Raw genomic sequence first — 22,207 nt, forward strand, 5'->3', positions numbered from 1 at the left:
TGGATAGCGCTATCCGACGGATAAATCCTCATCCAGTGGATAAGTCAAAGCTGTTATTCAATAAATTTATCAACTGGATAAGATTTATCTGTCGGATAGCGCTATCCAGGCTTCGTACAACTGGGCCCAGGGCTACAATGAGAACCCTACAAAAAACTGCAATTTTAATTTTTACAATAACTTACAAATTTATCGCGCGCTGATTGGCTATTTTTTATCATCAATAAGAGGACAGACAGATAAGGTTGACGTCAACGAGCGCGCGCCCTTACCGTTGGTTGATCGCTAAAAATAAGAAGTTCTTATCGTTTTTGTTATTGTGAAAAACAAGTAGACATCAGTTTTTTGTGTCTGTCCTCTAATTGAAGATAAATTTCGTCATCACATTGTCAAAGTAGTAGAGCGGATGCAATTAAACCGTGAAATAAAATCATACTAAATACTAACTAATAGTATCTATTTAGTGACTAATAGTTGCTATCACTCAACCAAAGCATTCATCATACAAAGACAAATACACAAGAGACCATTTGTGTCTTTTGTTTAATAAATGTTCTGGTTGAGTTTTGTTTCACGGTTTAATTGCATCCGCTCTATGCAGATCCACACTACTTTGACAATGTGATGACGCAATTTACAGACATAAAAACTGATGTCTATTTGTTAACTTTTCCATGTTATGATTGAAATATTTAGTTGAATGAGAAAGACCTCAGCTACCTAGAGGAGCGTATCAAGCGATCATCCAAGAACAGACCTGCGACTGCTGGCAGTGAAGAACCCAAGGCTGTTGCTAGGGGACGTGGATCAGCAAATGATAACACTGAAAAGAAACAAGCAAACAAAGCTAACATAGCAAGGTAAGGTTTATCTCCCCACCCCTCCCCTCCTACAACAAACAGCCTTGCAGTGCCATTCTCAATAGACCCTTTTCGAGTTCCAAATTACCGCTGTGTTTCTTGATTACAGACTCATTTACTCAGGCTTAGCCTCGATTTTGTGTAGAATATTCGCGTGTTCCAGTCAAGGTCCCTCGAATTTCTAAGTGTTTGTATTGTTGGAGTTGTGCATTCTTTACTTTACCGTTGGTATTTGTGATTATTTAGACACTGGTACAAGGCTAACCCTGAGTAAATGAGTCTGTAAGAAAAACTGTCCTTTTTTCACGAGAGTAGCACTTAATAGCCAATGGCTAACAAACCTGTGGCCCTCATTCCGTGATCGAATTAGAATTTAGAAGTTGATTTTTGCGGAGGGAGGAAAACCGGAGAACCCGAAAAACCCTCGAAGCACAGGAGTGAACCAACAAACAACTCTACTCATATACAACACCAAACCCGGCGGGACTCAAACTCGGGTCGCATTGGTGAGTGTCGAGCGCTCACACCGCTACGCCAACCATGCTTGTAAACAAGTAACACAGCGGTAATTTGGAACTCGAAAAGGGTCTATTTTATTTCCTGCTGGCATCGGTTGCTTAGCGCTGTCTCTTACAGCTATGTAGTTCATGCTTACAGTTGTGGATTACTGTGCGGATACTCCAACCGAGTCCACTAGGATAAATTAGTATCATTAACCAATCATATTGCGACATTTAGTTCAATATATTTAACCAGCCAATCAGATAGCGCATCGATATAATAAGAGCGTGAGAACGTGATAATCTGATTTGCTAACGCATGTTATCAGTTCAATCTCGGTCTATTTTACTGTTATCTGATTGGTCAGTTTTATTCAAGAGGTCCCGGTTAGTGTGTTCGCACAGTAAATGTGAGATAAGTTAGTTTGACGCTTTGCTCTCTCAGATTTTTCTCCCTTCGTAAAAAATCGGCATATGAGCTAATTGTTGTGTGTCGTAAATAATGAATGTATTGGTAGTGTGTGTGGAGGGAACCTCACGGAAGATCTAGAGCCCCGTACGGGGAATTATGGTTTTAAAATATATAAATTGATAAGTTTGGTTTGATATTGTAGACCAGTAACAGCACCTCCTTCGAAGAGAGAAGATAACATCACGCGTGAATTCCAGATAGACTACGATTCCATAGAAGATGAAAAAAATGTCCATGAAGTAATCTTACCCAACCTCGTGTCACATGAAACATCTGTTGATGACTTGATCAGTGAGCCTATCCACAGACCCAACACTAAGTAAGTCTATACTATACATACTATACCTACTATTAAACCAGTTGATCAGTGAACCCATCCACAGACCCAACACTAAGTAAGTCTATACTATACATACTATACCTACTATTAAACCAGTTGATCAGTGAACCTATCCATAGACCCAACACTAAGTAAGTCTATACTATACATACTATACCTACTATTAAACCAGTTGATCAGTGAACCCATCCACAGACCCAACACTAAGTAAGTCTATACTATAAATACTATACCTACTATTAAACCAGTTGATCAGTGAACCTATCCACAGACCCAACACTAAGTAAGTCTATACTATACTTACTCAACAGACACAAAACTAAATAAGGGATTTCTTCTAGAGAACATTGCCTTTACTCTACCATTCAATAGACCTCCTCGGCTCTGGAGCGCTCGAGCGTAATATTGTCCCATTTCAGTCCATGTGTCATTCCCTTTAGAATAAGATTCTTTGTTTGAGTTGTATCCATATTCATGTGTCTTCTCATGTGCAACCATTAAACAAAGAAATGATACTCTAGGGAATGACACGTGGTCTTGAGAATAAGATTCTTTGTTTGAGTTGTATCCACATTCATATGTCTTCTCATGTGCAACCATTAAACAAAGAAATGATACTCTAGGGAATGACACGTGGTCTTGAGAATAAGATTCTTTGTTTGAGTTGTATTCATATTCATGTGTCTTCTCATGTGTAACTGTTAAAGAAAGAAATGATACTCTAGGGAATGACACGTGGTCTTGAGAATAAGATTCTTTGTTTGAGTTGTATCCACATTCATATGTCTTCTCATGTGCAACCATTAAACAAAGAAATGATACTCTAGGGAATGACACGTGGTCTTGAGAATAAGATTCTTTGTTTGAGTTGTATCCATATTCATGTGTCTCCTCATGTGAAACCGTTAAACAAAGAAATGATACTCGAGGGAATGACACATGGTCTGAAATAGTAAACATGTCAGAGCCGAGGAGGTCTATTTTATCGACTCTGCCTCGGCTCCCAAACTGGCTTACTAACTTTTGATTTGTTTTCAAGGACACCTGCGTCCCCACATCTCGGAGTGTTCAGTAGGACTTCAGCCCCCGCAGCTCTCAATTACGTCATCTCCCAGATCGCTAGCAGTGACGTCAGTGCTGGTACCCAAGCTCTTGTGCAACTGGAGGTCGTTATTAGGAATAAGACTGGGGGAGAGATAGTCAAACATGTTGATCAGGTATGTGTTCTTCATCTAAAGAAAGGGTCTGATGATTACTTTAATAGCACTTCATCATTAACCAATAGGCTGATTAAGATTCCAGTTTTTCCTTCCCGCAAACGGCAAACGTGACCACGTTTTCATCGTTTCCCTGCATTTCACTTTACCTTTTACAAACCTTCTCGACAAAGGGGTAACAAAGACAAGTATTCTTTTGTTGATCTACTACTTGGAGATTTTTGCTATTCCTTTTCACTAATTTGAAAGAATTTTCTAATGGTGAATTGACGTTTCACGTTTGCCGTAAACGAGAATCTTAAACTCTCTAATATCAGAAGGACGTGAAAGAACCACTGAGGACGTAAAGAAACCCTGGCAGTGACCATCCTCAGATAACCAGAAGTTTGATATGTGAGAGAAGCAGCCATTTTGAAACCAAATTTATGATTCCAAATATGGAATCAAAAATCCTAATAGACCGTTTTTTCAAGGTTGCGTGCGCATCCAAATTTAAGGAACTTGATGGGCCACGATACCAGAACACAAGTATTATCATGCATTGCTGTGAAATTGTTTTCGATAAGAATTCATAAAATCGATTATTCTCCTCTTTAAATATAAAACTGTCTTCTCAATTTTACTGAATTTGCGTTTTTCAGTTTTGTGGCCCGTCAAGTTGGATGCGCGCACAACCTTGAGAAAACGGTCTTTTAGCATATCTGGATATTCTGGAGCACGTTTAAAGTGTTACACATTTCAACCCCCTGATAAGTTTCTGACTATAATGATTGACAGGTCCAGGTATTTTTTTCTCTTTATAGTTCTTAAATGCCGCTGCTCTGCAACTCAACATCATCCTGACAACTCACCTCAGCAATGAAGACCAATCAGAACAAACCATCACTAGACTGATCAACTGTCTGATCAACGCCATGCTGACGCTATTCTGCAACGAACCGCTGGCCAAGACCGTGTCACGTGACACCCTTAAGCAACTGGCTCAGGTCTTGATTACAGCGATACTAGACGAGAGGTTGGCGAAGCTGGAAGATGGGCCGCAGATTATTAGAGCTGTGAATGTATTGATGGCTAAGATTATACAGAAGACTGATCCTACTGTGTGTTTAGGGTAAGGACAACGAGTTATTATCCATTTCGACGGGGTACAGCTTGCAGAACATTGCATTGTGGGACTTTCAGGGGGCATTTTTCCAAGATGGCGCCTATATCGTACCCCAAAACACAACCACGATGCACTGTAATGCAAATTCGACACAGTTTATTTCTCAACCTCAGAACGTTTCTAAAAGGAGGACAAAAAAATAATAATATCCTGAGAATTGGAAACCTATTATGTCCTCCAAATTGAGCTGCATTCCGAAATACTGCAAGGTTTTATTTTTAGATCTCTCAGTAATTCACAGTACACGACTTAACACTAGCACAATACATATTCCTGAATTCTGGCGTGGGTACATAAGCACATACCCTCGAGCACTGTGCTCAGGAACCAAGTTTAACGTGTTATTGTTTAATGTTATTATTCTCAGTGCTCTAATAAGGCTGTTGCAAGAAAGTGTCAAGATGCTGCAGGGACAAGCAGGAAACTCACTCAGTTCTCCTAAATTCATGGAACTCGTCATGAAGGTGAGTACTTTAGCACACTATCAGAATCTGAGCCAAAACACTCACAAGAGGCATAGCGAAGGGGAGGGCTCAAGAGAGGGGTGTACTTTAAGCACACTATCAGAATTCGAGCCGCACTTTAAGAGTGTGAGAAACACGCCAACCAGTGGCGTAGCCAAGGGGCGTGTGGGTGGAGGGGGGTAAGGGAGAGCCTGCATAGCAAGGAGTTGATGTAATGTACTCATAAAAATACAGTGAATCACACTAATACAATAGATTATATTTTCTGAATACATTACATTAACGGAGTGCAAAATATTAAGCAATTCAATAAATCGGATTGGTTGAGAAACTAGACTATTTTCCACTTATTTGTTTTTTTGTTGTTGTTTTTTTTTTTTTTTTTTTTTTTTTGCAATAAAATAGAAATAAAAACTTTTTAAAACAAGAAAAAGTTTGAAGAAAAAAAATGGATTGAATCGCACACTGAATCCGTGTGCGAGCGATTCATTATTCTATGTGTCTGTCCTCTTATTGATCGTAGCTGTCAGCCGATCAGATTGCGATGATACGCTCAGCAAAATATTGAGCTTAAATACGTATAGCTGTCCTTATGGCGAAAGGCCAAAAACCTTTTTTCTGCCCTGTCACTAAGTGCTATGTACCACGCCACTTTTTCTATCCCCATCAGGCATTGTGGAAGATGGTCCGTTCCTTACCTGCCATCATCAGTGACATCAAGGCAGACCAGGTTCTTGTGGATGTACACAAGTTCTTAGTGATGCATCCTCCTCAGGTGTGGAAATCACGTGCTGATGATACTCCCCTCAGGACCATACGAACCATACTACATTCATTAGCCAAGCTCAAAGGCATTGATGTAAGTACTCGAGTATTCTATATTACTGACTAATCATCAGTCATCGCCATCATCACCATCACCACCATCATCAACCATGTCACCATCAGCCATCGTCTTTATCATCGTCACCACTATCATCATCATGATCATCATGATCATCATCACCACCATCATCATCACCATCATTACCATCATCAGCCATCGTCTTGATAATCATCATCACTATCATCATCACCGCTATCATCAGTCATCGCCATCATCACCTTCATGATCATCGACCATGTCACCATCATTCATTGTCTTTATCATCATCACCATTACCATCATTACTATCATCATCATCACCGTCAATCACCACCATCACTCATCGTCTTCATCATCATCATCACCATTATCATAATCATCATCAGTCATCATCACCATCAGTTTTCTTCTTCATTATCATCACCATTATCATCATCAGCTTCATAGTGATATTCACTCCTTAATAATTAATGTTCTTGTAGATTTTGGCATGTACGAACCTTATAGAGGACGCCGAACAAAGTGAAGTGACAGCGTACCTACATAAAGTTCTCAAGACTGGTTATAAACCATCTACGAGCTCCCAAGTCAATGGTAGCTCTGAAGATGACAAGAATAAGAAATCCAACGCTCCAGATCTACTACAAGGGGTGGAGGTAAACTGATTTTTTCTTTCTTTATTCCTTGCTTCCTTCCTTGCTTCCTTGCTTGCTTCCTTTCTTCCTTCCTTTCTTCCTTTCTTCCTTTCTTCCTTTCTTCCTTTCTTCCTTTCTTCCTTTCTTCCTTTCTTCCTTTCTTCCTTTCTTCCTTTCTTCCTTGCTTCCTTCCTTCCTTGCTTGCTTGCTTGCTTCCTTCCTTCCTTCCTTGCTTGCTTCCTTCCTTACTTCCTTGCTTGCTTGCTTCCTTCCTTCTTTCCTTGCTTCCTTGCTTCCTTGCTTCCTTGCTTCCTTGCTTCCTTCCTTGCTTCCTTGCTTCCTTCCTTGCTTCCTTCCTTCTTCTCCTCTCCTTCCTTCCTTCCTTCCTTCTTCTCCTCTCCTTCCTTCCTATTTTGTTCCTTTCATTTCTTCATTCTTCTTTCGTTCGTTCACTTATTACTTTCTTTCTTCCTTCCTTCCCCGTTCATACTTTCTTCCTATCTTCGTTTGTTGTTCCTTCCTACCTTTCCAGTTTTCTTTCTTCTCTCAGAAATGTTGTACAACTAATCGATAGACCGATATCCTACCTAATGGGTTTCTCGTGTAACTTTATTACTCATAGAATCAAAACCGAGCACCAGTAGAAAAGCTCAATTCAAAACTGGCTGAGATATTCAGTAAGATAGCTTCAAAGGAAAACACTCGGGAGGTGAGTAAATCTAACAAATAAAATAAAACATGAGAAAGAAGTCTAATTAAAAATATATATATTCTTATGGGATATATGTACGTCATAGAAGCCATGTTGGTTGACTATACAAAGCATTCCGCATTAAGCTTCTCTTGTAAGATCAACCAACATGGCGGCTGTTCCATTGTATTTTTATATTTCAAGGGATTTTTTGGCCACGTGGTTGCACAATAGACAATGAACCCAAATACAGCCGCTATTGACTTTAAGATATAAGTAAAACAATTTTATCAACGCAACTATCACTAAAATCAAGATGAAATATGTATTTTTGGAAATTTTCTTTACTTCAAAATAGAATTCAAGTGAAGAATCACTGGAATCAAAATTGCAGAGATCTCTATGTTGGACCGGCTATTCTTTAAACGTTTTTAAACTTTCGCAAAGTCCGCCGCCCGCTTTGTGTTTTTTTGTTGTTTTTTTTCGAATTTAAAAAAAAAAACACCGGGAAACAAGAGAGGTCGACTTGGGGCAAGTCTAAGGGGTTTTCAACATTTTAGAATCTCTAACCTCTAAAGAATTCAATATTTCTACTTCATTTTTTTTCACTTTGTTGATATCATTGTAATCTATAATGTAAGAGAGCAGTGCTTCAAATGAATATTTTGTATTTTTTCCGTGTGTAGGGTCTTGTCCAACTGTACGAGTTCAAGCTCACCTATCCTCAAGCCGATATCGATCCTTACCTAAAGAAAACATCGCCTTACTTCCAAAACTACATAGATAGAGGTTTAAGGAATATTGAAATGGAAAGAAAGGGAAAAAAGGTCACTGGAAGTACCTCGTCTTCTACAACAATCATGTCTAGTGCGCCGGCATCGAAGACATCGGGTACGTTTGTGTTTGTTTGTTTGTTTGTTTGTCTGTTTGTTTGTTTGTCTGTCTGTCTGTTTGTTTGTTTGTCTACCTTCCTGCTTGTTTGCTTGCTTGTTTGTTTGTTTGTCTGCTTGTTTGTTTGTTTGTTTGTTTGCTCGTTTGTTTTTTTGTTTGTCTGTTTGTTTGTCTGTTTGTTTGTTTGTCTGTTCGTTTGTTTGTCTGTTTGTTTGTCTGTGTGTTTGTCTGTCTGTTTGTTTGTTTGTTTGTTTTATCGAAGACCTCGGGTACGTTATAAAGTCCATCTTCTCATTCGGTAAATACCACTGTGTTCCTTGATTACAGACTCAGTTGCACAGGTTTAGCCTCGTTTGAAGAGCGAACATTTGCGACTGTTAACTGACGGACATTAGAATTTCGGGGGGGGGGGGGTTGGGCAGTGGGTTTTTACCCTCTGGTTACCCCCCAAAGACGCAAAGTATTATGGGGATGTGAAAATAGAGAATTACATTACAAATGCACACAAAAATGACATAATAATGTTCTTATTTCTGGTTCCAGAAGAACCGTCATCGTACTTAGATCGTCTACGTGTGCTGCGAATGAGATCTGGACTAGGAGAAAACAACGGCAATAGCGATACAGTAAGTACAATAATCTAGATTATTGCTACTCCTTAAACTCCTTGAAAACTCCTTGAATTTTTGCTTTGATCATTACTTGCATGGTTCTGAAATAGATCTAGTCAGAAAGATCGGAAAATCTGAAAGTCGGCCATGTGCAACCACCGTGTAAAACCTTGGCATAGTTAGCTGAACATACTCCTTGAACATTCATTTTTGGGTCCTTGTATACTCCTTGAATAGTCCTTGAATTTTAAGTGGTTACCTCAGCACGAACCCTGTTATATACTTATTTCAATAAAGTTAGTCACCAAAAACTTGAGAGAGCTGTGATCGCTGACGATCATAAAAAACATTTCACGTCAAACAAGTAAAGCTTTTGATATGAGTTGCATCTTGAGGCAACCTCCCTGCCTGAGGATCGCTCACAGAAGGTGATACTGTAACTGATAAAAGATCTCAAGTCCATTAATAGGACTAGCTGAAAACCGTTTTTATTTTTTCGACCAGTTTCTCACTATAATTTCGTTGCTGAAGTTTGTTAAAAGAAATAAATACACGAATAGGTAGCGTTTTCCACGAATGAGGTCACGATTGAAGTGCGGAGCTTCCAAGCTCAGTTCACATGCTATATAATATAATATATCCCTCAGAAGACTTATCCAAGTGTCGCGTTACCCTATAGAGGTTTGGCACCATCACGGGCCCATCCCATAATACTGCTTGGGCTTCCTGTGGTTAGATGGCAGAACAAACTCCCAATGCTATATATCCCTCACAAGACTTATCCAAGTGTCGCGTTACCCTATAGAGGTTTGGCATGACGTGCCCATCCCATAATACTGATTGGGTTTCCTGTGGTTAGATGGCAGAACAAAATCCCAATGCTATATATCCCTCACAAGACTTATCCAAGTGTCGCGTTACCCTATAGAGGTTTGGCATGACGTGCCCATCCCATAATACTGATTGGGTTTCCTGTGGTTAGATGGCAGAACAATAAAATCCCAATGCTATATATCCCTCACAAGACTTATCCAAGTGTCGCGTTACCCTATAGAGGTTTGGCATGACGTGCCCATCCCATAATACTGATTGGGTTTCCTGTGGTTAGATGGCAGAACAATAAAATCCCAATGCTATATATCCCTCACAAGACTTATCCAAGTCTCGAGTTATCCTATTGTGGGCTAAAAACTCTACCGCATAATAAAGTTAGTCTTCGGGAACCTTGGTTGGTAATGACCGCTGATGGTTGTATCTTAAAACAGCAACAAGAATCGGCTTCAGTTTCGCAGGACGTTCAACTCACACCTACAGAACAAGAACCAAAATCTGATTTTAAAGGATCTGTGGTTGAACTACGAGTAAGTATGGCGTATTAGTAACGAATTGTTAGTGGTATCTCGTAACATCGAGGCAATGGGTACGCTGCAAACCATATATTCATGAAATAGCCTTAAACACATCTTTTTCTTTCTATTTTTTTCATTGGTGCTATAGACCGAATCTAAATATGGCGACCAATTTGAATAACTATTAATCTTCACTGACTAGCGACTTACTAGCCTGTCATACATGTGAAAACGCTTTTATGTTTCCATGTAAGTACCAGGCAAGCGTACTGGTCGCCATATTTCGATTTGGTGTATTTTAATTAGTTAGTAATATTTCATCGATATATGGTTTTCAGTCTACTGGATTACCCCACCTCAACAATCGGATCCCGTAACATGACCATTGATTTAGCGTCATTTTGAATTTGTCCCAAATAGATCTTATCCACTGATTTTGCCATGTCTGACCACGTGTCATTCCCTAGAGTATCATTTCTTTGTTTAACGGTTGTAAATGAGAAGACACATGAATATGGACAACAGTTCAACAAAGAAATATAACAAAGAAATTATATTCTAGGTAATGACACGCCCAGTGCTAAGGGGTCTATTGTCTTTAATACATATTTTGATATTTGTAGGGTACTATAAATACAGAAGAACCTGAGGCTACCCCCTCTCAGGATGATTTAGCAAACATTCAGGATATCAAGAAACGATTAGACCGAATCAAGAACGCTGCTAGACATTAACCAATCCAACAAAACGGCATGGATTCTATGGTACACCTGTTTTAAAAAGCGTCTTTCGGAGACCTGAGACCGTGCTTTGATGTTTTCTGGGTAAAATTCGAAAAATTAGATTCCTAACTCACGCTCAGGTCACGCTTCATGTTCCAATCTAAAAGGAAACTACGTTGTTCGGCATTGAACGTATTACAATTTGCAGCATGCTACTTGGTCTCAGATAGCATATCTCTAGTCTCTTAAGCAGCCGCTATTAGTTTCGTCACGCAACGCTTACTCCCCTAAGTAGTGAGCGTTGCGTGACGACACTTATAGCGGCTGCGTAGTAGACTAGCAGATCTCCCAGCGACAACTTTTTTTAAAATAGGTGTAAACCTATCAATGCTGAGGAGGTGTGCGCTGGGGACACACCCTTGTTGTATTCCCGACCCTCGGAGTGATTACCAGATTATCTAGGTCTTGTAGCCGTAGACCTATTGTGAGAGAGCCATCGGGCTGCATTCTGGTCCAGCTTGAGTACAAACATCTGTTGATGTTATTTGTAACCAAGCAAGACTACGATACATCTCGTTTATCGAACTCGAAAAAGGCCTTTTCTTTATACGTTTTGTTGTGTTCTACAGATATCTATTTCCGCTCATAAAAAGTACACTCTAAATAGCACCGCTTGTAGTTTCAATGAAGCCTCTCTTGTTCGCGAACAGACGCTGTCTTTTCTCTTGTAAAGACCTTTAATTCATTTAATAGAGGGAAAAAAGAGGGTTTGGTTGAAAATATACTGCAATCCGCGCCAAAACTGTTGAGAACCCCTTTTTGTTTACTACACTTCTATTAACATTTGCATACCTGTCAATAAATAAATCCCCACTTTACTCTTATCTACCCCCTCCCCCCCCCCCCCCCCCCCCCTACCCCAACCCAGCTCATTAATACGGACTTTAAGATTTGCAAAATCTACGACGGCGACGTCAACGGGAAGTGTAAATGATTTCTCTCTTGGGTTATGTTCATTGGAGATTTCATTCAAAACATTGTCAGTAAAGTTAACTCATCCACAGAGAAGACAGACTTTGTAGACGCCAGACCCTAAGGTGAAACTATTAACAATTCCGGTCGACGTCGCCATCGTAGATTTTGCAAGTCTTTAAGTCTCTGATGTTATTTCTGTACGAGGCACACCCCTCACTCAAAGCAGAAGCTGATCATCTCAACATTGTGAAGGGGGAGGGGGGGAGTTATATAGCTTTTTTTGAGGGGGGGGGGGGGTAGTGATATAGTTTGTGTTGTGTTTTGGAAGGGTAGAGGAAGTGGAACATGAGTCGACTAGTTTTGGCGCGGATTGTGGAACTTAAGATTTCCCGTTTTGGTTAAAGTTGGGTTGATTTAAGTTGTATTTCAATTGTAAATAGAATGAAATATGCCCTGGCTATGTAAAACACTTACTATTTGTACATATTACAATAGGTGTGTTAAAAATAGTTAATCTTTAATAAAAAATATTAGAGAAATATCTCTCGCTGTTGTCTCTCTCCTGTCGAGGTATTTACACGGTTTTTCAAAATTTCGATGCTAGAATGCAATCACTTAACCCGTGAAATAGATATAGACAAAAATATGGATATAGAAATAGACACTTCAAACGCTGAACTTCACACGAGCCGAACCTAATTGAAACAATTGATAACGAGGTGGTCTTCTATAAACTATAAAGAATATATGTATGATCAAAAAAAGCAACTATAAAAATATATAGAATACAAATATTCTGGAAAACCACATAAAATAGCCTTGCCTAAATAGGTATGTCTTCAAATGCTTTTTAAATTTATTCAATGATGTTGCAGTGCGTTAAGTTATACTAAAGGGATACTATTCCATAATTTAGGTCCTCCAATACTTAACCTACGGTCACCATATGTAACCAATTTGGATCGCGGGACCTGAAGCAACTCTTTGGAAAAGGAACGCAGAGAATAAGAACTACAAAAAATTAGTATATTAGATTAATAGCTTGGTCATAGTCCATTGATAGCTTTATATACTATTAGAAAACTCATTAATAATTCATGAGGAAAACACAACAGAAATCACGACCGTGAAGAGTTCTGTAAATCTGATACAAAACTGTGTTCATTTGCATAAACTTTAAGTTGGATTTTCTTGGCCAAATTCACTTTAATTTTGAAAATTTTAGTGAAACACAAAGGAACTAACCTAGACGTTTGATAAGTCATATACAGTATTTGTGTCCGTGTTGTATCAGATATACAATCGCTCGGCTACGCCTCGTGGTTGTATATCTGATACAACACGGCCACTCATACTGTATATATTACACGTCGGGCACGCACGTCCTCAAAAATGCCGACTTTCGCCATTTATAATGTACAGCGGTATAACGTACGAAAGAAAATACAAAATGGCGGCTTGTTTGACGGTTGAGGAAGTCTTGGAGGAAGTTTGGAGGGATTCTGGTGATGATAATGACGTCGATAGGTTGGAAGATGATCTGGGAGAGGAAGAGGATGTGGAGAAGTCAAAGTTGTTGAAGTGGGTGGAAAATTTTGATGGTGGGAATGTGTTTGATGGAGAGTTTTTTAGGAGAGGAGCGGTGGATTTGCTGTTGCCTTTGTTACGTTTGTCAAGCAGGATATCAGAATGCAATTCATCCGAGGTTGATGCTCGAATTAATGGTAAGATTTATTGTCATAAACGGTTAAGGAATTTAGTTTACTATATTATATTGACGAGATTAACATTAGACCTCCATTTTGTTTGTTCTAGGAACTCACTAACCCAGAAACTATATATTTTTATCGATTCTTTACAAATAATTAAGTGGACAGGCATGATCTTTACATACAAATATAATTTTATAACACATTTGTAGTTGTAGTACCATCCCTTTTTTGTCACTTTTGATATCCCATAGGTTATATTTTACTTTCTGTGATGATGATTATACGTGTGTAATTTTATTTCTAATAAACGCAATAAAAGCAATAAAAGCTTATCCATGCATGGATTAACACCAATATACGAGAAGCAAAAATACATGTTACACTCATTACGACTTCAAATTATATATCATTAATGTAATAACTTATAAGAGTTAATTATTGTTTATACTCCCAGTTAACATTTACGAAAATAAAGGTTGTTGATATTTGATCCACTGTGTATTTTAGTTGCCCATGTACTGATCTCCCATACAATAACGACTGGCTCAATACTAGATAGCGAGGCTAGGCTGTGGTTAAGGCAAATTTATCGACGGTTGTCTGGACGAGTTTCAATAAGACGGCCCTACTATGCTGAAATACACCGCAATATCCCATACGCAATAGTACAAGCCATGTCGTTAGTCATCCAGCAGTGTCCTGATGAGCTTAAGGAACCTGTCTGTTACTCATCAAAAAACAAGAAAGGCCATGTTATTAGTTTTACCACCCGGGATGCAGTTATTTGGTTCCTTAGTGTAATTACCAGTATGAGTAAAATAGAAGTGAGAGCCTTCTTGACCAAGAAGTTGAAAGGTGCGAGGAGAAACAAACACAGAGTTAAAGTGCTTGTAGAAGATGGTAAGGATTTTGCCTTTGTATACTATCATAACAAAGGGCTGATGTCCATCCAGTTTCACTATGGTGAATGGAACACACATGATTACCCTCAACATCCATGCCAACTTACTTGAAAAAAGAAAATAAATATTGTTAAGCATAGGCATATTACTGTTTACATGTAGGTCTATTCTAGATCGAATTAGGATTTAAAAGGTGATTTTTGCTGAATGAGGAAAACTGGATAAATACCCTCAAAGCAGAGGAGGAAATCAACAAACCTTACTTAAATAGCCAGGAGTAGATCCACGCCTCCCTGAGAATCAATTTATTGCTTTATTCTATTATCTAGTTTTGCCACAGGATTTTTTATATGTTTGGGCGCTCTCCCTCCCCCCACAATATTCCTGGATCCACCTTTGGCTATTTATAAAAAAAGGAAATACTGCAAGGGAGATAATGGTTTTATATTTCAAATAAAATCACTATCAAAACAAAAACAAAAGAAAAGATGTAATACTCTAAGTTGTCAGTAGTATTTAAATAGTGTTTTAATTTTAAGTAAAAGTACCACAAAATCATCAAGCATAACTTTTGAATGAAGAAAGGCATCTATTATATGAAGGCGAAAAGAAGTATTACAAGACTGTCTTTCATACATATATTTATATTTACAGTGATAAAAATGCTAATTAATCAACACAAAAAGAAATATTAGACTCTCAATATTGTGAAGCAAAATTGAACTGATTTTTACATTAAGTCAGACACATGCTGATATAATAATAAGAAATTCTATACTTAAACACACTTTTCTGTATACAAAAAAACTTATATTTATATTTACAGTGATAAAAATGCTATAAAAATATTTAAAATCCAGGTAAAAAGAATTAGAGTACAAACACTAAAAGTGTGCAACACTTTGCACTATTTAGTAGTAAATACTGCTAATTAAAAGGGTTAGCATTATTTAGCAGTATTAAGTGGTATTTAATAATGGTACACACTTATAGTTTTGTACTCTATTACAAGACTGTCACTATTATTAAGCAAAACTTAACTGATTTTTACATTAAGCCAGAAGCATGCTGTGATAGAGTGCTTTTAGTCTCGCTGTTGAATAGGTGATGTCACCTTAATTAAATAAGTAAACTACTATTTTAGCTGATGTCACCTAAATTTGAAACTACGACTAAACTGCTACTTAGATCAGGGGGAGAAACAGTGATACAATACATACAAATGAATGTCTATTCACTCATTCTCTGGAAAACAACTTGCACTTTTACTATTTTAGGTGACGCCAACTAAATAGTTATCTAAGTTAGATACATTTATCAAACTATTCAACAGTTTGACTGAATGCACTCTAGAGTAATAAATAATAAGGAATTCTATACTTAAATACACATTTCTGTATTATATAATAAATAACTTGATTTTTGAAGTCTTACATACATATATTTATAGTTATAGTTACAGTGATAAAACATTTGCAAAAAATATTTACTTTGTAATCATTTTGATAAATATGCTGTACAAATCTTGTTATAATGGTTAATGTTTTGTTTTTTTCTCTTAAGTTTCAATGAAATTAAAAAAATAAATCTAAATTTTATATCTTATAAGTGGAATATTCTTAAATTAAGGTTAATAAATGGAAGAGCCTTGGAGGCAGTTACTGTAAATCTATGTGTTTGTTAGACTGAATTGTCACAAGAAAGCCTTTGGTACTTACACTGCTCATGTTGTTAGCATAAATCAACAACCGACCCCCTATCATAACGGAAAATCAGTTAATAAGTTGGAAATTGGTTTATTAAAAATCATACTTTAAAAGTCATTGAACAAAAAATACTGAATTATTTTTTTACACATATCATGAGGTCTGCACATGCCATAATTATAACCAAAGCATTAAGTCTGCCCCCTCCCAGCCTATCTGAATTAGGGGATATTCTATTACCGATCAAAAACTAAGTGACTGACTGCTGACTGACAGACTGACTACCTTCTCATTTACTATAAAACTGACATCAAATATTTTGTTTTCATGTTTAATACTTACATCATCCTGTTATGTGTGCTGACATCAAATATTTTGTTTTCATGTTTAATACTTACATCATCCTGTTATGTGTGCTAGTCTTTGAAACTCAGGACAACCTTCATACACTTATAATATTTATGAAAACACTGTGCTGCTCAAGTCATGTTGTTTATCAAAACAGATTTGTGCCAAAACATGGCACCATAAGTAAATAATATTCCATAGCAATCGACGTTATACACTTTAAAAGTAATTACAAGGTGTTTTGTTGGAATATGTAGTTCCAGAAATTATCCATACCCCCACAGAGGAATTAAGTATTTCCTCCGAGGGGGAAAGGAAAATTACAGAGTTTGTATGGAAGAATGGAATTAAGGGGTTGGGGGGTCTTTAAAAAATTCCCTCATTGGGGATTGGGGATGGATATTTTCTGGGAGTACACAATACTTCTTATACCCTAGCCCTGTGTTTTATTTTCTTTTGGACAACAAGTTTTTCCCTTGAGTTACACTGGCAACTACCTTCTCTCTGAGAGGATGTAGGCAGAATACACACTGTGATTCAGATGGTTCCTTGTGATATCCACAATAACAGTAATTGGGATCATGCAATGCTCTTTTTGGAATGTAACTCAGATTTCTTGATGAAAGCAAACCACCATTGTATCCCCTTTCGCGAAGCCACAGAAGAGATACATACTCATGTCTAAAGATCTGCTGCCACCGCAAATGATAGATTGTGTTTTTACTGTATCTAGCTATAGATTGATGCTTAGATTCCCTCCCTTCCATGGAATTGAGAGCTAAACCTAAGTCATACCTGTCTTTCATTTCCCTGACATGAACTGGAACAATGTTACCTAGATGCCAGACAGTGGGATGAAAAGTAAAGAAAAGCATGTTAATTCTAAAGAACTCTTTACATTTCTTTTCAAGTTCACTAACCTGTTCTTGTGAAATCTCTAAGCGATTAAACAAAGATACACAATCTCTCAGTATAAGACAGAAGTATGAAAGAATGTGTAGTTTACTTTCATTCTGGGTCCCTTTACCTGCAGAAGGCTCAATAGCCGCAATTAAATACATAAAACCATGCAAGAACCCCCTTGATTCCTTCCCTGTAAACCTGAAATCAATGCTCTTTCCATTACCATGGGTATCATTAAACCACTTTATAGCACTCTTTGCAAGCCTGGATAGATGACATTCTGTCTTTAAGGCCATGACATATTTTGAAAATGGAGAACTAGAATGAATCTGGAAAAAATTAGTAACTGATGATGGTATTGCAGACAATGATAAAGCCTCATTTAAAAGGTAGCGATGCGCAAGGGCACATGCATTGTTTTTTAAGTGCAGGGGTTCAATATGTACTCTGTCAACTAGTTCTCTAATTGGAGGTACAAACTCTTGCCTGCTGTTGCAGGATGATATGAACTTTGTTAAATTTGTCCTCTTAGTTGAGTCAGCTAGATTCTTCTTAGACATTTTTTTCTTTTCCTCATCTACTTTCTTTGATACTTTTAACCGGTCTGAATATTTCCAAGGCTTCCAATCATTTTCCTTTTGGCTTCCAAATGTTCCATCTATTTTAACACCATTGTCAAAGTTCACATCTGCAAAAGAAGAGAAAAATTTTGCACTGTTACTGAGCTCTCCTGCAAGGAAAGCAACCATTTTCATATCGTTTGGAAATTCCCCAAATCGAAATTTCACATCAACAGATTTACCATTGTGTGATAAAGTAAAAACATCATTTTCAATAGAATAAATTTGCTTAACAAGCATAGCAACATACCTTTGTACTGGAAGACAGGTTTCACTGCAATTTGCTCCAAACAAAAGATAGTTCTCGTTACAGCTTAATATTCCTCTCCCAATATTCAAAAAACTTATTAACCAGGAACAAGCTGTGTCGTACTTACCAAAGGGAGCTCCATCACCACCCAATGACACAATAAATGTATAAGGTTCATTGTTAAACCACACAAGATCATAGTCAGTATTACTGGATAAATAAAACTTACCTAACATTATTAAAGTATCTTTAAGATCACGATAGCAGCCACTTACCTTATCTTCCTCTCTCATCCCTTCACACAAAGTGTCACACACACTATACACAGTACCCATAGGGATTGACTTAACAAAGGTTATAAGTTTATGATATGGTACAAGCCTAGGATATGGTAAATGAGCAACAGAAATACGCAAAGTCTTCTTAGTCTTTGGATCACGCTTATACGAGCTGTCTCTATAAACCTTACGATACTTTTTTTTACTCATTACACCCCCACTATAATAAACTGCAATGCTTCTTGTCATATTTTCTTTAGTTGCTTCATATCTTATTACTTCTGGCTTAAAAACCTTAGGCAACACTTCCTTCACTACCTTACTACTTTTAGATAAAACATCCACTAACACAGTTTTACAACATTTTGTGACCGCTGTGTCTATTAACCCAACCTCAGCTGGAACACTTGACTCTTGACTTGCTCCATTTATTTCTTTAGCTGCCTGAAACATCTCTCTTCTTCTCTTCGTTACAACTGACTTGCTTCCTTCTATCTTTCCATTTTCTTTCAAAGTTGTTGGTGTCTTCCTTCTATTTCTTACTGCTTGATCTGACAAAAAACTCCCTTCAATACTCAGCAACCTGTCTTTCTGTCTTCCACTCAACTCCTCCCCTATTTCAACCATTTCCTCTACTTCATCTACTTTCTTTCCTATCTACACCAAAATACAATAACATATAAGCTTATATGTAATAACTTTAGTAAGAATAATATAATATTCATGTTTGTCCTTTTTCAGATGTACACATCAATATTGTCAATTGAAAGCATAATTATTTTTTACGATTAAGCTTAAATGTGATAAATTTATAATAAATAAAATAATAATTTGATGCATGAAGTAGCAAAAACTGCTAGGTTTCAATGAGCTGATATATATAATAGTCTATGAATCTCATCTGCTCCAAAGGGTGGTAAAACACTGACAAATAATAAACCTGTCAACCACAAAGAATCCTATTGAAAGGATTGTGATTGATCAGCTGATGAACATGAAACAGCAAGGCAAAGCATCAAGTGACACCCAGCAATACTGTCTTCCTTCCTCTTACTGTACATAATCATTTGATATTCATTTCATTTTTAATAACAGTATGTATTAGAGTAAGTTTTAATTTAAGGTAAAAAATCATGTCTTCTATAATCTAGATGTACGTTCAAGCTTCAGCTAACGCGCGTACGTGAGTTAAAAGTTTAAATACCAGATTATCACTGAACGATGTAAACAAAAATGACTATAAGTTGACATATAAGTAGTGGTAAATCTTACCTTTTCTTCCAAATAACGAAGTCTATCGTATTTCTCCTTCAAAACCTTTTCCTTTGACCTTATATCCTCTTCCACATCTTCCAACTCCTTCGTTAGGTCTTCCATTCTTCGATTCCTCATGAAAAGTTTTTCTCGTAGTTCTTTTTGTTGTTTCATGAACTGTCCCACTCCAAATCGTGGCATCGTGGCATAAAATGTGTGCGAAAAACAATTTTTTTGGAAGAAATCAAAGACAAATTTCAAAAAACTAAAAAGAACACATCTTGGCTCAATCACAAAGGATTCTCATAACATAATTTTCAAAGCTTTACGTTTAGGTTCCTTAAAAATAAAACAAGGCTTAAAACACGTTATTTTCGATTTTCAAGACATTTTGTGATCATTAGCCTTAAAAACATGATTAAAAAAAAAATTTCAAGACCAAAACACGGCCATGTTTGGTATCAAAACAAGCCTTGAGCAAAGCTCCCTCATTTCCCGCCAACTTCGATACGATCAGAAATACACGATTGCTCTACGATCAAGCCGAAAAGATCACGAAGCCGTTAATCGAAATGTAGATTCCAGTCTCCGATAGTTGTCTCACGTCCAATATGGCGGACAGTGAAATTTATCGCGACATTTTCGAGGGCGCGCGTGCCCGACGTGTTACATAACAATATCTTATACTTAATACAACGAAGAAAGAAAGAGAAGAAGAAATATATGTTATTTACCGGATAGGGAAAAACTGTGCCCGAGTTCTTGAATATACGTTTTCAAGACCGAGGGCACAGTTTTTCCCTATCCGGACCGACTATAGGACGGTAAATAACTTATTTATTATTTTCCCGTATTTTTTCCCTTGTTTTTGTAATCGTTTTGTTTGTTGTTTAGCGGCAACAGGTCACAGGCCAATATAACTACGTTAAGATTTCGAGTCTATTTATTTTAGTTTTTTCAGTGTAACTATTATATTTCCTTCCAGGACTTTGTTTCAAAACAATCGGGTTTCCTTTATCCGCCCACACCGTTCTGCGTTGACGGTAGAGTCTGTAGTTTGATGAGACAGGAAGAACGGTCGTGGCCTTTTGCTGAAACAAAAACAGTACAAGTCTACTAACACTACAGTAGAGTGCAAACAAACCCAAATAAATAAGCAGTGTTGCATGAGCAAAAACATTGCTATCGTCATACTACCGCTTGTCTGGCTCAGTAGTATGATTCCAACAACAAGAACAATGGGTGGCGTACATACGCTTTTCATGCATCGTCTTTCACCGCTGGGAGCTAGTCCAGCTGGTCGGGTCGCTAGTTCATGTGAGTTGAGTTTGTTTGATGTGTTTTTCTCACCCTTGCCACGAGAGTTTTTCTCCAGGTTCTCTGGTTTACCTCCATAAAAATCCACATGTGAGTTGAGTTATGTGTTGTTCTCTCCCTTGCCACGAGGGTTTTTCTTCAGGTTCTCTGGTTTTCCTCCCTCCATAAAATCAACATGTGAGTTGAGTTTGTTTGATGTGTTGTTCTCTCCCTTGCCACGAGGGTTTTTCTCCAGGTTCTCTGGTTTACCTCCCTTCATAAAAATAAACATGTGGGTTGAGTTTGTTTGATGTGTTGTTCTCTCCCTTGCCACGAGGGTTTTTCTCCAGGTTCTCTGGTTTTCCTCCCTCCATAAAAATAAACATGTGAGTTGATTTTGTTTGATGTGTTGTTCTCTCCCTTGCCACGAGGGTTTTTCTCCAGGTTCTCTGGTTTTCCTCCCTCCATAAAAATCCACATGTGAGTTGAGTTTGTATAGAGTGTGTATAGAGAATACACGGCCCTACAAGCTTCTAGCTTTAAAGCCTGCCGTATATAAATAATAAAGATTTGTTTATTTATTTACAAGGAGCCGACGAAGAAGAACAACGAGAAGAGGTTAACAAAACAAAAAATTGAGAAAAAGGAGTAAGCAACAAAGTTACTAATTATCCCCAAGTTCTCCTGATATTTTCCTAGTCACAGGTCCAACCGATGACAATTTCCTCGGCCCCCTGCCGTCATTCTGCTGAGAGCTGAAACGACATTTCAGCGGGTCGAACAAGCTTTGCGAACCAGGTAGACACTAGATAAATAGAAAAAAACTCTTGCAGAATAAGTCATTTAAAGACAGTTAAAAACCAGTTCATACTTTAAGAATCGTTTTGATCAGTGCACATACGATTTTATCACAAATTTCTCACCAACTCTTGTTGAACCATCTTTTGTTGTTAAGTAAACAAAACAAGATGAAAAATTCGGGATAAAATCGCATGCACGCACACTGAAAACGATTCTTAAAGTATGAACTGGTTTTTAACTGTTCCTTCTACAGTTAACGGTCACAATACGTTATTCAATAGAAAAAAGCAAAAAAGACTCCAAGTTATACTAGAACGAAAATGTGTAATAGTCAAATAGACACAAAAGAAAACAATGGAATTAGGGTCTACTAAAGTGTA

At 37.6% G+C, this 22,207-nt stretch overlaps 3 protein-coding genes across 7 annotated transcripts in view; 2 read left to right on the forward strand and 1 right to left on the reverse strand.

Annotated features, from left to right (window-relative positions):
- The window catches only part of LOC116302090 (cytoskeleton-associated protein 5), a 40,712-nt gene extending 29,261 nt beyond the window's left edge, over positions 1-11,451 (forward strand). Inside the window, exons 34-45 of one of the 2 annotated variants that reach the window (XM_089026763.1) lie at positions 697-860; positions 1,975-2,151; positions 3,212-3,389; positions 4,193-4,500; positions 4,922-5,018; positions 5,689-5,877; positions 6,366-6,539; positions 7,141-7,227; positions 7,896-8,100; positions 8,644-8,726; positions 9,977-10,072; positions 10,684-11,451. In XM_089026763.1, the coding sequence (XP_088882889.1) occupies positions 697-860; positions 1,975-2,151; positions 3,212-3,389; positions 4,193-4,500; positions 4,922-5,018; positions 5,689-5,877; positions 6,366-6,539; positions 7,141-7,227; positions 7,896-8,100; positions 8,644-8,726; positions 9,977-10,072; positions 10,684-10,794 (1,869 nt within the window). In that variant the 3' untranslated portion in view covers positions 10,795-11,451. The remainder of the gene's footprint in view (positions 1-696; positions 861-1,974; positions 2,152-3,211; positions 3,390-4,192; positions 4,501-4,921; positions 5,019-5,688; positions 5,878-6,365; positions 6,540-7,140; positions 7,228-7,895; positions 8,101-8,643; positions 8,727-9,976; positions 10,073-10,683) is intronic. The other variant, XM_089026764.1, reaches the window with a different exon arrangement.
- A 1,678-nt stretch (positions 11,452-13,129) lies between these two features.
- Positions 13,130-16,194, forward strand: LOC148912950 (uncharacterized). Of its 2 annotated transcripts, none has more exons than XM_089026773.1 (2): positions 13,130-13,481; positions 13,573-16,194. In XM_089026773.1, the coding sequence occupies exons 1-2, from the start codon at positions 13,172-13,174 to the stop codon at positions 13,581-13,583; spliced, it is 321 nt and encodes a 106-aa protein (XP_088882899.1). In that variant the 5' UTR covers positions 13,130-13,171; the 3' UTR covers positions 13,584-16,194. The 2 variants fall into 2 exon arrangements, with proteins under 2 accessions (XP_088882899.1, XP_088882898.1); XM_089026772.1 differs by having other exon boundaries at positions 13,977-16,194.
- Positions 13,448-20,395, reverse strand: LOC148912951 (uncharacterized). 3 transcript variants are annotated; one of them, XM_089026769.1, is made up of 2 exons: positions 19,749-20,395; positions 16,451-18,016 (listed from the first exon to the last, which is right to left on the reverse strand). In XM_089026769.1, exon 2 carries the CDS (start codon positions 17,886-17,888, stop codon positions 16,872-16,874), a length of 1,017 nt encoding a protein of 338 aa, XP_088882895.1. In that variant the 5' UTR covers positions 17,889-18,016; positions 19,749-20,395; the 3' UTR covers positions 16,451-16,871. The 3 variants fall into 2 exon arrangements, with proteins under 3 accessions (XP_088882897.1, XP_088882895.1, XP_088882896.1); XM_089026771.1 differs by lacking the exon at positions 16,451-18,016 and adding an exon at positions 13,448-14,477 and having other exon boundaries at positions 19,749-20,389.
- Positions 20,396-22,207: the final 1,812 nt, after the last annotated feature.

The sequence above is a fragment of the Actinia tenebrosa genome, unplaced genomic scaffold (assembly GCF_029948245.1).
Source record: "Actinia tenebrosa isolate PJP-AT-01 unplaced genomic scaffold, QUT_ActTen_1.0 PGA_scaffold10__47_contigs__length_13832649, whole genome shotgun sequence".
Classification (NCBI taxonomy): Eukaryota; Metazoa; Cnidaria; class Anthozoa; order Actiniaria; family Actiniidae; genus Actinia; species Actinia tenebrosa.